Source organism: Schistocerca americana, chromosome 2 (assembly GCF_021461395.2).
Source record: "Schistocerca americana isolate TAMUIC-IGC-003095 chromosome 2, iqSchAmer2.1, whole genome shotgun sequence".
In the NCBI taxonomy this organism is placed as follows: domain Eukaryota; kingdom Metazoa; phylum Arthropoda; class Insecta; order Orthoptera; family Acrididae; genus Schistocerca; species Schistocerca americana.
This window is the reverse complement of record NC_060120.1, coordinates 1,018,910,561-1,018,927,541: the sequence shown is the minus strand read 5'-3', so window position 1 is coordinate 1,018,927,541 and position 16,981 is coordinate 1,018,910,561. Positions and strand designations below refer to the sequence as shown.

Sequence of the window (16,981 nt, the reverse complement as noted above, 5' to 3'; positions counted from 1 at the left end):
TAAGGACAACACACACATCCGTGCCCGAGGCAGGATTCGAACCTGCGACCGTAGCGGTCGCGCGGTTCCAGACTGAAGCGCCTAGAACCGCTCGGCCACTCCAGCGGGCAGTGTTTAAACAATGTAGGGATTAGATAAAACAGTGTAACACAAGTAAATATAATAATAATAATAAAACATCCATCATTTCAGGTAATACATTCACATTGTGTATTTTTTTTCCTTGTCTTTAAAGATTGTCAGATCCTTCCCACAAAGGTTCCAAAGTATAAAATATTACACCTGTCCGATCTCGTACAAGAGGGTATAAGTCGGCACAGATTTGGTCCAAAAGGTACATGTCACAACTGATGGAACTTAACCATATTTTTTAACAAGTCCCTGTTATTATACTTTCAAGAAGACACATGGCATGCTAAGCAGTACGAGAGGGATTAATAAAACTGCACAACAGAACTGAAAAACTGTAAAGATCTGCCACTCAAATGTAGTCAGGTGTCATTTCAACTTCGTTTTTGCTGTCCTGTGAAATTGTGGCAACTGTAGTTATACCCTTACACTAGAAGAAGAGCGAATTTATGATAGTCCTTGTCATTTATCTATGCGATCCTCTGCTGCTGTCACTATTTCATCCCTCAACGCTACCTCTTCGCTTTCTACGGTATTCATTTTCTCTCATTTAGTAAAATTTTGCCTGATTCTCCCTCTGTAACTCTTGACAACCCATGGCTCCATCAGAGTATCCTGGACCCCTCGGCTTAATTTCCTACCTTCTCGGGCGGCAAATGTACATTAGCCTTTCCCGGTAACCGATAACAGACAGAACAGAGCTGTGCGTGAGGAAACAATCACACGCGCTTAGTAACTGGCGCCTCAAAACGACGTAAACACATCAGTATAGCTCGGAACGTCGAGTTAAAATATGCAGCTTCGTTACTTCTAAAAGCATCCGTGTTGTCAGGAGATTGTATGTTAACGACTGCTGCAAGTAAAGCAGTGCATGTGAATAACTGTGCCATGAGACTGCACAGAAGAAAGACGAAGTTGGGTGAAATTATACTAATTTTTTATTTTCTTTACGACATATTCTTTTACATATTTCATTACTCAAGTTTTCGCTTTTACCATCAGACTGGATGCATTACAGTTCGTGATTGTGCGCTATCTCACTGTACAGTCAATCCCAGAGAAACAACTAGCAATCACTCTTATAACAGTTTTTAATATTATAGTTTACATACCTAGATGCAGTATGGTAAAATGATAGTTTTTTTTATGTGGTAGGCACGTATTTATGATGAAAATGTCTGACAGTTGCTCCATAGCGTCTACTATTACGTAAGATTCTATAAGTTTTAGTTATTGAAACATCAATGAAGTACTATCAGAATTCTGTTACATAGCTGAAATGTATTATCGGCAAATGTAAAATTTTTTCTCAGAATCTCCTCTATCCAGCACCAAACCAAGGCAAGCCAGGCCAAAGCCCTGTGTCGCAATCAGAATGACAAAGAGGCAGAGGGCCGAGATCGCGAATAGCAGTGCAGAACAGGAAGATATTGCCTCACCTCACATGAGCGAGGGACCTGAATCATAAACTCAGCAACATGATATCAGTGATGAGAAAACATCTTCAGCCGGCACAGCTTGATTTCCAAAAGCAAGAAAAAGTTTCAGAAGAACGCCTATCAGCCTGCTTATATAGCGGAAAGGCAAAAAGCTGAAGCCCTGACAGCTATTATTGCGAATCAGAGAGATGGTGAAGACTGCTGACGGACGAAGAAATGTAGGCCACATTTGGTGATCGCCGGCCAGGCATAACGACATTGCCTGAGACGAACAGTGATAAATATTCGGACTTCCGAACATTCAGAGCACAGGCCGAACCTGTGATGCGCTCCTACCGTTTGCCAAGATGACTTCTGCCTTCAAAACTGCTGCTTGTCTAGCCTACTGTATCTGGGCGATGTGAGCTGCCGACCTGTCAACCACTGATGGGAAGACTTGGAGATTTCTACATCTGCTTATTGAGCCGAACTGGTGGAGTTCGGTGTGCACTGTCAAACTGTCACAGTGTTTGGGAGGAACCCCAACGACTGCCGACCCTAACTAGTACCTGTAGGCAGTCATCGACATACATGGCCTTCCTTGGTGGAAGAGGTTTGCGGTTTTTCATCTCGACACCGTGCAGAGTTGCTGAGAGACTACCTGAGCACGTCCCTTCATTGCCCATGAGACTGCTCTGATAATGTGCAGTCACCGTCATGAGCAGCAGCACTTGCTGTATGCGTCACGCCAGCTGCCAGCGAGATCTACTGCCCAAGTGACACAAAGTTTACGTAAAACAGACAGCGCCGGGGTGACGCCCTCCGAAGATTGCTGGGACAGTGTAAGCACACACCAAGGCAATTCGCTGCACTGCCAGGGGCCTGACCGGCACCGTACAGAAGAATACACGATTGCAACTTTAATGAAATTCTTGTTTCATTAACCTTGTATCAATAACGCCCAGTGCGCTAACTGGTTGTCCACCACGCTCCAAGCTCCGTAATTGTAACGAAAATGCACTACTGGCCATTAAAATTGCTACACCACGTAGATGACGTGCTACAGACGCGAATTTTAACCGACAGGAAGAAGGTGCTGTGATATGCAAATGATTAGCTTTTCAGAGCATTCACACAAGGTTGGCGCCGGTGGCGACACCTACAACGTGCTGACTTTCTCACACACAAACGGCAGTTGACCGGCGTTGCCTGGTGAAACGTTGTGTTGATGCCTCGTGTAAGAAGGAGAAATGCGTACCGTCACGTTTCCGACTTTGATAAAGGTCGGATTGTAGCCTATCGCGATTGCGGTTTATCGTCTCGCGACATTGCTGCTCGCGTTGGTCGAGATCCAATGACTGTTAGCAGAATATGGAATCGGTGGGTTCAGGAGGGTAATACGGAACGCCGTGCTGAATCCCAACGTCCTCGTATCACTAGTAGTCGAGATGACAGGTATCTTATCCGCTTGGCTGTAACGGATCGTGCACCCACGTCTCGATCCCTGAATCAACAGATGGGGCCGTTTGCAAGATAACAACCATCTGCACGAACAGTTCGATGACGTTTGCAGCAGCATGGACTATCAGCTCGGAGACCATGGCTGCGGTTACCCTTGACGCTGCATTACAGACAGGAGCTCATGCGATGGTGTACTCAATGACGAACCTGGGCGCACGAATGGCAAAACGTCATTTTTTCGGATGAATTCAGGTTCTGTTTACAGCATCATGATGGTCGCATCCGTGTTTGGTGACATCGCGGTGAACGCACAATGGAAGCGTGTATTTGTCATCGCCATACTGGCGTATCACCCAGCGTGATAGTACGGGGTGCCATTGGTTACACGTCTCGGTCACCTCTTGTTCACATTGACGGCACTTTGAACAGTGGACGTTACATTTCGGGTGTGTTACGACCCGTGGCCCTACCCTTCATTCGATCCCTGCGAAACGCTACATTTCAGCAGGATAATGCACGACTGCATGTTGCAGGTCCTGTATGGGCCTTTCTGGATACAGAAAATGTTCGACAGCTGCCCTGGCCAGCACATTCTCCAGATCTCTCACCAATTGAAAAGGTCTCGTCAATGGTGGCCGAGCAACTGACTCGTCACAATACGGCAATCACTACTCTTGATGAACTGTGGTATCGTGTTGAAGCTGCATGGGCAGCTGTACCAGTACACGCCATCCAAGCTCTGTTTGACTCAATGCCCAGGCGTATCAAGGCCGTTATTACGGCCAGAGGTGGTTGTTCTGGGTATTGATTTCTCAGGATCTATACACCCAAATTGCGTGAAAATGTAATCACATGTCAGTTCTAGTATAATATATTTGTCCAATGAATACCGGTTTATCATCTGCATTTCTTCTTGGTGTAGCAATTTTAATGGCCAGTAGTGTAGGTGTCTCAACCCAGGCCCCTACAAGCTGGAATCAGAAGTATTACGTCAGCTGCTGTCGCGGTAGCAGAACCTCTTCATCAGCACCATCGTCGTCACCATCTTGGCCTCCTTATCGACACAACACAGTGCGCCAGTGAACATTTTTCTGCTAGCCTTTCCGATTTTATTATTCTCTGTGGCCATGTGGAGTAGTAGGTACATTAATTTCACTCTCAAAGTGTAATATGTTAAACTACAGGACTCTGTGGATTTGTCATTGTTTAGAGGAAATATGATTGAAAATTAATTAACGCCAGTGAGGTGCAAATTTTATAAGTTATCAGGCCATGAGTTGTGTAAAGCGCCTATCTCATACTGGTGTGGAGCTTTTAAATGTTTTAAAATAAGAAAATGAAATATTATTGAGGGTAGGTCTTATCACATTAACGATGGCAATAGATCTGTCAATGTTCCATCGACAGTGATGGATTCGCGTGTCATCGGGCGGAAGGAGAGAACGAGGTGTTAACCTGTGCTGATAATACTTGTTAGCCAGCACGGGATGCCCCTCCTGTTGGGTCAGCAGCCGATTTTCCTGCACAGTCCGCACATGTGCAGAGGGTGAATATGCTCTAACATTGGGCGGGTGATGGTCTCCCGTCAGGGAAATAGCATGCAGGGTGGGAAAAAATGTCAATCTGCACTCGGTATTTATGATGAGGGATGGCGTGGGGGGGGGGGGGGGGGGGTCTCGTCCGAGACGTGCAAGAGGCCCTGCCAGCAGCTATCAAGCGCACTGGATGCAACCGGCTACAAATAATGGCAGATGTCGGCACGAATGACGTTTGCTGCTCGGTTCTGAGAACATTCTCAGTTCTCTTCGGCGGATGGCTACTTTGGTGAAGGCAACTACCATCACACTTGGGGTGCAGGCTAAGTTGACTTAGATTCATATCCAGGATTGATCGTGGTCCTCTGGTCTGGAGCAGAGTGGGAAGTCTAAACAAGAGGCTCACACGATTATGGTATGGTATCGGATGCGAATTTCTCGACCTCTGCTATCAAATGGTGAATTATTGGGTTCACTAGGGTAGCGGAGTACGTGTGGGGTGCACGTGGTTTTTTTTTAGGTTAGACGACTCCTCCCTTGGGATGTTCGCCCTCCTAGATCGGACATAGAAAAAATTAACATGATGTTAGTAAACTACAGGAGCATCCAAGGAAAGGTCCCACTATTAGTTTCGCTTACTCAAAGTTATAATGCACAGATAGTGTTAGGAACAGAAAGTTGGTTGAAACCGGAATTCAATACCAACGAAATCCTAACTTCAGACTGATATATCTACCACAAGGATATGTTTGTCGCCAATGTTGGCGGCGTAATTATTGCAGTAAAGAATTCAATAGTATCTAGTGAGGTTACAATGCATTCCGAATATGAATTAATCTTGGTGAATTTAAGGATCAAAGATCGATCAAAAACATTAATCAGATGCTTTCATAGACCACACGGTTCAGAAGCTATAGTGGTAAGGCGCTTGAGAGAGAAGATGCAGAATATCGTTAATAATTTTCCTGATGATTCCGTTGTAACTGGAAGTGAATTCAACTTGCTAGGCATACATTGGAAGAGTCGTGCTGTCAAAACTGATGCCAGAGACAAGGATTCCTTTGAAATTATTCTGAATGTCTTGTCCGAAAATTGCATCGACCAGATAAATAGAGAACCAACTCGAGAAGGAAACGTTTTAGACCTCCTAGCCACAAACACACTTATCGAATCGGTTGACAAGGAGGAACTCATCGGACTGTGATAGCAACTATGGATCCACGTATTACAAGGAATGTTAGTAAAGGTAGGAAAATATTTTTAGTTAGCAGGAGTGATAGCAGACAAACTGCAGAGTATCTGAGTAGTCAACAACAAATAGTGCTGAGGACGAAGATGTGGAGCACAAATGGAAAAAAAGTCAAAAGCATCGTTCAATATGCCTTAGACAAGAATGTTCCGAGCAAGGTCTTAAGGGATGGGAAAGACTCATCGTCGTTTAATAGCCATGTTAGAAAACTGCTATGTGAACAGAGAGAGCTTCATCACAGATTCAAGAGAACTAAAAACCTAGCCGACCAAAAAAAAAAAAAAAAAAGGCTGAACGAAGTGAGTGAGCGTATGCATGGCGGTGAGAGAAGTGTTTATAATGACTCTGAAAGTAAAAGAGGTTTTGGTCTTATGTGAAATCAGTATGCGGGTCAAAATTATCTGTTCGTTCACGCAAAGAGCATACTGGCACTGAAACGGAAGATAACAGAGAGAAGGCCGCAATACTACATTCGGTCTTCCGAAATCGTTTCAACGCGGAATATCGGAATACAGTCCCTCCTTCCAATCAACGTACGAATCTCGAAATGACAGATGTTGAGATACCGGATCGCGGAATAGAAAAGCAACTACAAACACCTGGTAGTGGAAAGGCATCAGGATCAGATGACACACCTGTAAGACTCTACAAACGCGACGCGAAAAAACTTGCTCCCCTTCTAGTAGCAGTTTGTCGTTATTCGCTGAAGCAATAAAGGTTACCTAGCGACTGTAGAAAGTGCGCGACATTCCCGTTTTCAAGAAGGATCTACGACAGATGCACGTAATTGTAGACCTATATCGTTGACGTCAATCTGTTGTAGAATTATGGGAACTGTTTTCTGCTCAAGAATTATTGCGTTTTAGGAGAATGAAAAAAACACGAGCTTACCAAGTATGGGAACAGATTTGCGATTGTATTCTGGACTTCCTTCAAAAAGGAATTCAACATTTCGTTCTTAACGGAACAAAATGTACAGATGTAAAGGTAATTTTGGGAGTGCCCCAAGGAAGTGTAATATGACCGTTAGTGCTTACAACGTACATAAATGACCGAATAGAAGGTGTCGGGAACTCTTTACAGCTGTTCGCAGACGATGCTGTTGTCTATAAGAAAGCAGCAACGCCAGAGCGCAGCATCGATTTGCTAAATCACCTACAGAGTATTGATGAAGGGTGTAGTCTCTGGCAGTGGATCGTGAACATAAATAAATGTAACATGTTGCGCATAGTAGGAAGAGATACCCGCTACTGTGCTGTACTATTGATGACATATTATTGGAAACAGTATATGCCGTAAACATCTAGGAGTAACTATCCGGAGCGATCTCAGGTGGAATGACCGACCTCCACATAAAACAAACTATAAGAAAAAGAGATTCTGGACTGAGATTCATAGGCAGAATCTTGAAGAAATGTAATTCATCCCCGAAAGAATGGCTTACAGGGCTATTATTCGACAGATTTTTGAACACTGTTCCTCAATCTGGGACCCTCACCAGGTAGAACTGATGGAAGAAACAGGTGATCCAACGAAGTTGGGCGTGTTCGCCTCGGGATCTTTTAATCGGCGCGAAAACGTTACAGAGATACTCAACAAACTCCAGTGCTAGAAGCTACGAGAGAAGCGTTCTGCATCGTGAAGATTTTTATTATTGAAATTTCGAGTGAGCACTTTCCGGGAAGAGTCGAGCAACATATTACTTCCTCCCACATTCATCTCGCGAAATGGTCACGATGAAAAAATTCGAGAAATCAGAGCTAATTCAGAAACTTACCGATAATCATTCTTTCTACGCGCTATTCGCGAGTGGAACATGGAATGGGGAACAGTAAGCGGCACCAGATGTAACATTCGCCACACACCGTCAGTTGGCTTTCAGGATACTGATGCAAATTGAGAATAACGAAAACATATAGGGACGTGAGGTTTATAATTAATGAGTTGAAACTATCGAAAACTCTCCTGTTGCCTGTATCATTTTAATCAGTTAAGTACCTGTTCTCTTTGTGAAGCTAAACCATCAGGCTCAGAAGTCGTCGTAAATTGAGGTGCTTGGCGACAAGAAGCCGCGTTTTGTGCTAGGTTTCGATGCAACGAAATGATTTTTGCATGATAATAGTAATAGTGATCGAACTTTGTTGAAAACATGGATTGCAGGCTCAACTTTAAATAATTAAATGCGAAAACAATTGCGTGCCTATGGCGCGGAACTGCTGCGTCTCGTAACCAACCAATTTAACAGGCTGAAAAATGCGTAAAAGTTGTTATAGTTTAAAGGATCAAAGTGTTGGATATAGTACTTCCAGATGAAATATAACTACGATATAATTACTTGTTAATGCAGAACAACATTAAGAGCATACAGATTACATGACCTGATAGTGCAATGGCTCCAGAAAGAAAGCTAAAGAAGACACTTATGCACATTGCACACTTTTTTTAAAAAACAGCACACAATCAAAAATTGGAAAAAGATTACTTTGTTACATAGGTATAAACTCTGATTCAAGCAGAAGACTTGTATCACTGACGTAGCGAAATAGAAAGGTTAGTTTCAGCTGCCATGCACTAAGTCAGTACCAGCTACGCGTGACATTTGTAGAAGGTTTGGGTACTTGATAAGGGACCATTCTGAGTCATGTTGTGCTATAATCCAACGTAGAAATTATTTTGTTATACTGTTGTGTGTCATATAAGTGTAGTTTACCGACATCTTTTATTTGTAATGGTAGTGGCAGAATATGCAAAAAGGTGGGAACACTTGTTGCTGCGATGGGTGAAACTTTCACTGCTTTAACATAGTAAGTCAAAACTGATACCCGATTAATTTCAGCACTCCATGACTTCATTACATCACAAACAACCGAACAACTTCAGTTACTCCTAGGTCTATGCAATTATTACAGGAAATTTGTTAAAGATTTTGCAAAAATTGTCAAAGCATTGGAAACGTTGTTGCCAAAGGTGTAAAATTCGAATAGACAGTAGATTTCCAAGCAACATTTGAAATGCTGAAAAAATACTGACATGAAATCCTGTACTAATATACTCAGATTGGCCGGCCGAAGTGGCCGTGCGGTTAAAGGCGCTGCAGTCTGGAACCGCAAGACCGCTACGGTCGCAGGTTCGAATCCTGCCTCGGGCATGGATGTTTGTGATGTCCTTAGGTTAGTTAGGTTTAACTAGTTCTAAGTTCTAGGGGACTAATGACCTCAGCAGTTGAGTCCCATAGTGCTCAGAGCCATTTGAACCATTTATACTCAGATTTCGTAAAATAATTCATCCTGTTTTGGGAGTCCAGTAATAGTGCACTTCGTTGCGTTCTCAGACAACATTTAGATAGTAGAGGACATCTCGTGGCTTATGTGTCTACAAAACCCAACAAGACAGGACGGAATCATTCCATGACAGAAAGGGAGATGCTAGTAGTGATTTATGGAATCACTTACTTTCGCTGTAATGTATATGGCCCAATGTTCAAAGTAACAAAAGACCACACATCATTTTAATGGTTGTTGATATTAAAGTAACCTTCTAGTAGATTAACGAGATGGGCGCTCAAACTGAGTGAATTTGATTATGAAGTACCTCATAAACCAGTAAAGAAGCATACAAATGCTGACACACTGAGTAGAAAAATCGGAGTACTGTAAACAATAGTAACTGAACGGCAGAAGGCACAAGCAGCGGAGTATATTGTCAGACGTTTAAACTGCAGCCACAGTTCGTGATGCATGATGGCTTATTCTTCAGATTGACAGACTCCGAACCAAATGTGGTAGTTCCTGCAGCATTCAGGAACTAAGTTTATCAACAAGTAGGAGAGTTGTCAAAAAATACTGGTGGAACACTAGGAAATCTGAAGTGGAAGAGTACAGAAAGATTGTGTACCTTGTGCACAAAGGGCTCATGTTAGCCACCGAAAAGTGTCCTTGCAAAGATTGCCAGAAGCGAACAATTCATTTCAAATGATTGGCTCGGATGTCTTAGGAACATGTAAGAGAACTACCAGGAAAAAGTGTGTATTCATAATAGTAGATAATTTTTCCCAATGCGCTGAAATGGCAGCAATCCCAGACCAACAAACTAATACAGTAGCACAAGCCATGGTAAATAACTAATCGTTATGTTCAGAGTACCAGATACCATAATAACAGACCAAGGTACAAATTTCATATTGAGACTAATGAAGCAGTTGTGTCATTTGCCTCACATTAGCAATTAAGAACAAGTCCTTTCCGTTCGTAAGCAAATGGATGAACAGATGGTATTCACAAGATGTTTTCTAAAATGTTAAGCCGCTATGTTAACAGCTACCACAATGACTGGAACACCTACTCTAGTTTCATAGTTTTGGCGTATAATTCTGTAGTTCACACCATTGCCAATATTTCACCACATGAGGTGCTACACAGCAGAAAAACGCTACCTACTTTTGACGCGATAAAATCGAACCTTGAGCTTCAATAAAAGAATTCGCAAAACGTTTATGTGAAGTTTGGCGAAGAGAAAAATGTGCCAATACAAAAGCTTTAGAATGTCGGGGCAACGCATAGGGCGTACAGAGATGGTCAGTAGGTATTATTAACCAACTCACACATACAAAAGGCAGATCCAAAAAATTTTTGAGTAAGCAACAGGGCCATACCAAGCTACAGAAATGACATTACCGGTATATGTTAAGTTACAGCTGCCAACAAAACACCAGTTGTTCACATAGATGAGCTGTCGATGCTTTACTACAAGTTCCATCAGTTACCACAGCCTCCAAAAAATCGTCCAAATACGCCAGGAAACAGTTACGTAATGACGATCAAGAGATACACAATACGCTTTACGCACACAGACTGCGAAATGTGTGGTTACGATAAGAATTTTTACATTGTTTTACAGTTTACTGTAGGCTATTTGCAGAGTCGTCATCTTTAAGTGTTGCTATGCAGTTATTGACTTATAATGTATGATAGAATTGAAAAGTTTGTACTGAGTAGGGTAGAGTTTATTTCCTTTTTCTTCATCTGTACGCACATTTTCGGAAAAAGGAAGGAATTGATGAAATATTCCTTTCTCTTAGGTCGCACACCACTGTGGACGACCAGGAAGGTTATTGTGGTCCTGCTAACGCTTCACTTCGTCGAGTGGGGGAAACAGCCACGCAGTTCTGCGATACTGGTCTCCAGATTTATTAACTAGTACTGATAGGTGGATGTTAAGGTTAACGTTCGACATATAGGAATTGCGAATTAGGTGCGCTGGTTACAGGAAGTACTTGTGGAACTATTTGAGGATGTGCAGAAAGAGAACATTTTATAGGAAATACAAAATGAGTATCACTCTCCTAAGAGAAATTATGAGCACAACTAAACCACTTGACGGAAATACTATCACAAACATTAATCTGTAAGAAAAGAGGACGGTTGTATGCAGTAATATTCCTCAACACTACCTTAAGCTCTGACCTCTTGGACTCACTAGACGATCTGATAGCATCAGAAAAAGGAGAAATTTCAGCAGAGCATGTGTTCTTGCATATTCAGGAATATAAACAATTGGTGTAACATTACGACTATAAGCACTTCCATTACCAGTGCTGCCATGATTCTACTAACACCTTTTTCTATTAATTGTTTAGAATAGTCCGCAGCTCGTGGTCTCGCGGTCGCGTTCTCGCTTCCCAAGCACGGGGTCCCGAGTTCGATTCCCGGCGGTGTCAGGGATTTTCACCTGCCTCGAGATGACAAAGTATTTGTGTTGTCCTCATCATTTCATCATCATTCATGGAAGTGGCGAGATTGGACTGAGCAAAGGTTGGGAATTCGTATGGGCGCTGATAACCGCGCAGTTGAGCGCCCCACAAACCAAATATCGTTATCTTTGAAATACGAGGACTATCCACAAAGTACATTACATTTTGGAATTAAAAATAAATAAAGTATTGGAATTTTTTTTATTATATACAGATGAAAGCCACACTTAAATACTACTTTTCTCCGTAGTTTCCATTTAAATTAAGGCACTTATCGTAGCGATGGACGAGGTTGGAAATTCCTTCGTCGTAAAATCCGGCCGCCTGCGCCTTCAACCAAGTAGGCTGTGATTAGGATGCAGCCAGGGCCTATGTAATGACTTGTTTCATGACCAAGTAGCTTTGTCTTCTACAGAGGCTGATAAATAAATAAATATCCTAATACTGTATTCTTTGTAGTTAGTAAATTACACTGATAATCATAAAAAGAGCCACATCCAGAAAGACCCGACTGATCCATTGCAAACTGGGTGGGTATGTTGAACACGATCAACTAAATACTGTGTATATTTGTCTGCACACGTGATAATGTACATTATGGAATGCATTTGCTACGGATACCATGTTACAGTGCAATTCCCATCACCACAGCGTCTAGCTACACTTGTTCCATTCTGTATAATGTTCCTGTAACGTCTCCATCTTCTGATAAGCCAATAGCGGCCTGAAAACTAGTTCATCCTTGGATGTATGACTGTTCCGACTGACGTTAATGCCTCAGAAGCGCCCACTGAGATTTCTATAAATATCATTGTTTTTCAGCCTTGTTACGTTTATTACGAAAACTTACTTTTATAAACGAGTGAATATAATCTTATAAAGCATATCTGCTGTTAGTTTAAATTAGGAAACCATGAAAGAAAAAGGTTTGGACTTTAAAGTAAATGGAATGAAATTCAGTGCAATCTTTACTAACTTATATTAGCATTTATATAAACTAGGAAATGCACGTAGGTGAGGTACAGTGCAAATCAATATGCATAAAGCATCCAAATACAAAACAGAAAGAAAGAAAACGGCTAAGTTACACATTACACAGGCACAACAAAAGTTGAGCTACGCATAATTTTATTCAAATAAAGATTAGATTGCCTGTCACAGAGGTCTACACATTGTTGGAAACAATCTTCACAAAGAAGCACACTATGTTCATTGCATACATTGTTAGAACATTTTGAACAACACTGAGTAGTTGTCCTTTCCAGTTCACGTGGACACAAAAAGCATCTCATCATCGCATTTTTCTTGATGGGTGATATCCATTTCCTGGCCCATTTTGAAGCTCGTAGGACATTTCTTTGCAAATCGACGAATATATTCTAGGACAAAGTCTTTCAAGAAAATTCTCCTTTCATGTGAGTTTTGATTGTGATATTCTGGATGTTGATTTGTCAATAAATAGAAAGCATTTGTAGCTGCAATATCTGTTACAGTAGCCCATAAACAAAACGGCTGTCTCCTTGCCTGTCTTTTGCAAGTGTAAGTACACACCTTTTGGTCAAGAGAATCCACATCTCATTTTGTTTTGTTACAAAATAAAATCATTTCTGGTTTCTTCTGTGGGCCTTATCAACTGAGGTGTTGTGATGCATGGAACTTAATAGTACTACACTCTTATTCTTCTTTGGTACATAATCACAACAGTCAAATCACCTCTGACCAAAATGTTGAAGTATCTCGTGGCTTGGATGGTTTCATGTCAGGTGGAATTTGTGGTTTGATACGGCGAAGAGTACCGGACTGCTGTAATGTTGCCCTTCAATAAATCTTGAAACAGGGAAAACTAACTAGTTGTCCATCGTGATACTGGTTGAGCTTCCTCTAAACGTCTTTTCCAGGGTCTTCACCACATGAACTGCAACATTAGCTTGAAGAGTGTGACCTGTATTTTTTCGTGAGTACACTGGCCCATCTATAGCGTACGATGTCAACGAGTCACAGACTAGAATACACTTCTTCCGTATTTTCCTGGCTTGCTTAGAATAAACTGTAGAAATCTGTAACACTAGCTGTTCATCTGTTCTGGAGTTCTCTCCCAGACGAAATCTTTGTCTGTGGTTGCTTCCTGAGTACACTTGCCCAACTATAGCGTAAGACGTGAAAGAGTTTGCAGGCCAGGGCAGTAGTCGAACATTTTCTGTATCCAGAAAGGCCCGTACAGGACCTGCAATATGCGGTCGTGCATTATCCTGCTGAAACATAGGGTTTCGGAGGGATCGGATGAAGGGTAGAGCCACGGGTCGTAACACATCTAAAATGTCACGTCCACTATTCGAAGTGCCGTCAATGCGAACAAGAGGTGACGGAGACGTGTAAGCAATACCATCACGCCGGCTGATACGCCAGTATGACGATGCCGAATGCATGTTTCCAATGTGCTTTCACCGCGCTGTCGCCAAACACGGATGCGACCACCATGATGCTGTATACAGAACCTGCATTCATCCGAACAAATTACATTTTGCCATTCGTGCACACAGTTTCGTCGTAGAGTACACCATCATAGGCGCTCCTGTCTGTGATGCAGCGTCAAGGGTAACCACAGCCACGGTCTCCGAGCTGATAGTCCATGCTGCTGTAAAGGGCGTCGTACTGTTCATACAGATGGTTGTTGTCTTGTAAACGTCCCCATCTGTTGACTCAGGGATCGAGACGTGACTGCACGATCCGTTTCATCCATGCGGATAAGATGCCTGTCATCTCGCTACTAGTGATACGAGGCCTTTGGGATCCAGCACGGCGTTCCGTATTACCCTCCTGAACCTACCGATTCCATATTCTGCTCACAGTCATTGGATCTCGACCATTGCGAGGAACAACGTCGCGATACGATTAACTGCAATCGCGATAGGCTACAATCCGACCTTTATCAAAGTCGGAAACGTGACGGTACGCATTTCTCCTCCTTACACGAGGCATCTCAACAACGTTTCACCAGGCAACGGCGGTCAACTGCTGTTTGTGTATGAGAAATCGGTTGGAAACGTTCCTCATGTCAGGACGTTGTAGGTGTCGCCACCGGCTCCAACCTTGTGTGAATGCTCCGAAAAGCTAATTATTTGCATATCATAGCATCTTCTTCCTGTCGGTTAAATTTCGCGTCTGTAGCACGTCATCTTCGTGGTGTAGCACTTTTAATGGCCAGTAGTGTATTTAGAAGAGACACCACGTCCTTTCTCCCCCTGCCCTTCCTTCCCCTGTCCATTTGGAGTTGCCAACGTGGGACATTCTCCGCCGCCGTGCTGAGTGCAGAGTGGGGTGATGTGGGGCCTGCTTGCAGGGTGGCCGCGCTGCGAGCCGGGCGGCTGGTACACGGTGTCGCACGCCGTCTACTGCGACCGCTACTACACGTGCCAGCACGGCGCGCCATTCCTGGGCCAGTGCGAGGACGGTCTGGCCTACCAGTCGCGCGCCGGCTGCCGCATGCTGCACCTCGTCGACTGCAAGGGCCGCCCCAAGCTGCGTGAGTACCAGCTGGCCAGCCCGCCAGCGCCAAAGTAAATCTACCCTAGGGATACATTTCCACTTTGCTTTCAATATGTTGTACTGTACACCAAAATAAGAGACACATATTTTTCATGCATGCCCGCACAGACGTTAAGCGGGTGAAACACTCACTTGAAAAAAATATAGTTTAATATTTCTGAATAAATTCCGTCGAAGTGGCAAGAGATATGAAAAAAACCTACAAATAAAAGATCCATGCTTTTTGACGTACGTTATGTCAGTGCACCAAGAGTTGTTGAAAAATTCTTCCAATCCATATGCGGCATACAGCAAACCAGTGCTTAACAGTGTCGATTATAAACAGTCTTGGTTGCAATTTGTGGTGTGCGTACTGTAAGACCTTCGGTACACACACCATCAGATTATTTGACTTGTCGCTCTAGTGAAGTAGGCGAGTGTCAGCAATATGTCTCGTGGTCTTATCGTGGCGTGTTTATCTTCTGCCGTTAGGTCAGACGATAGAAATGCCACTTGCACGCTTAGAGTAGCAGATTGACGGTGACCAACTTTAAACAGAACTTGATTAATTTTCAAACACATTTATTAAAATAATAAAAAGAGTAGACATTACGTAACTTGATTCTGGATGCTGTTTACAATTGACAATCTGAAGTTCCTTTGGTCTTGGTACGTTAATCTTATTCTCACATATCTCTGATACTTGACAAAAGTTTCTATACATTTAACTTCATGGCTATGTACAGGAATATGATAATCTTATTAGGCGCAGACTGAAACTTGACTATAGACTGGTGCAGACAAATGCAGACTAATGCAGATTGGTATGGACTGGTGCAGACAAATGCAGACTGACTAATCGGAGTTTTTTTTTTTTTTTACTTTATTGTTATTTTAAGCCTGTACAACAGGCAGGCTGTCAGCAGCACACTATGCTGCTCTTCAGCCATAGAATATACAATGGGCAAAAACAGTGAGAAGACACATAAGTGACAGAACGGTGGGCAATAAAACAGGAGACACACATAGAGACAAACACGGAGTCGTTCACACTCGTCGATAATCCACACTGCGAACTGATGAGACGACACACAAACACTGAAGATGACGATGGCACTGGTGAACGATGGAGTGTGACGGTGAACACTGAGCACTAAACACGACGGCACACACGAAACACTGATTGCGGTGATCTCCGGCGCGCGAATGTCCACTTAGCGTGTGCAAGTCCGGGGACCTGCCAAGAGAGGAGGAGGAGGAAGGGGAGTGGGAGAGCGAGAGGGGAGAGCAGAGATGCCACGGGCAGGGGAGATAGGGGAGGAGGGAGGAAGGGGGAGGGGAAGCCCGGGGGAAGAGGGGTGGAGGGAGGGGACGGGGGAAAAGGAAAAAGAAGGGAAGAGAAGAGAAGGGAGGGAGGGTGCCGAAAGGAAAGGACACCGGAAGTGGGGGGTGGGTCAGGGTCAAAGTTGATGGGAGGGGTAGATGGAGGGGATGAGGACATCATCAGGGAGGGGGAGCTGGCGGAAGCCACCTTGGGAGAGGGTAAGGAGGGTGGAGAGATGGAGACCGGGTGGGATGTGGGAATACAGGCGCGGCAGCGGGCGGGGGTGGGAGAGGATCGGGGACACGAGCGGGTGAGGATGATCAAGTTTACGGGAGGTGTACAGGATCCGTATCCTTTCAAGGAAAAGGAGGAGGTGGGGGAAGGGGATGAGATCGTACAGGATCCGCGTGGGGGAGGGGAGACGGATGCGATAGGCAAGGCGGAGAGCATGGCGTTCAAGGATTTGGAGGGATTTATAAAAGGTAGGGGGGGGGGGCGGAGATCCAGGCTGGATGGGCGTAACAAAGGATAGGGCGGATGAGGGATTTATAGGTGTGGAGGATTGTGGAGGGGTCCAGACCCCACGTACGG

At 43.7% G+C, this 16,981-nt stretch overlaps 1 protein-coding gene across 1 annotated transcript in view; it reads left to right on the top strand.

Annotated features, from left to right (window-relative positions):
- The window catches only part of LOC124594635, a 114,860-nt gene that overhangs the window by 21,393 nt on the left and 76,486 nt on the right, over positions 1–16,981 (top strand). Inside the window, exon 2 of the mRNA XM_047133003.1 lies at positions 14,882–15,064. Within this exon, the coding sequence (XP_046988959.1) occupies positions 14,882–15,064 (183 nt within the window). The remainder of the gene's footprint in view (positions 1–14,881; positions 15,065–16,981) is intronic.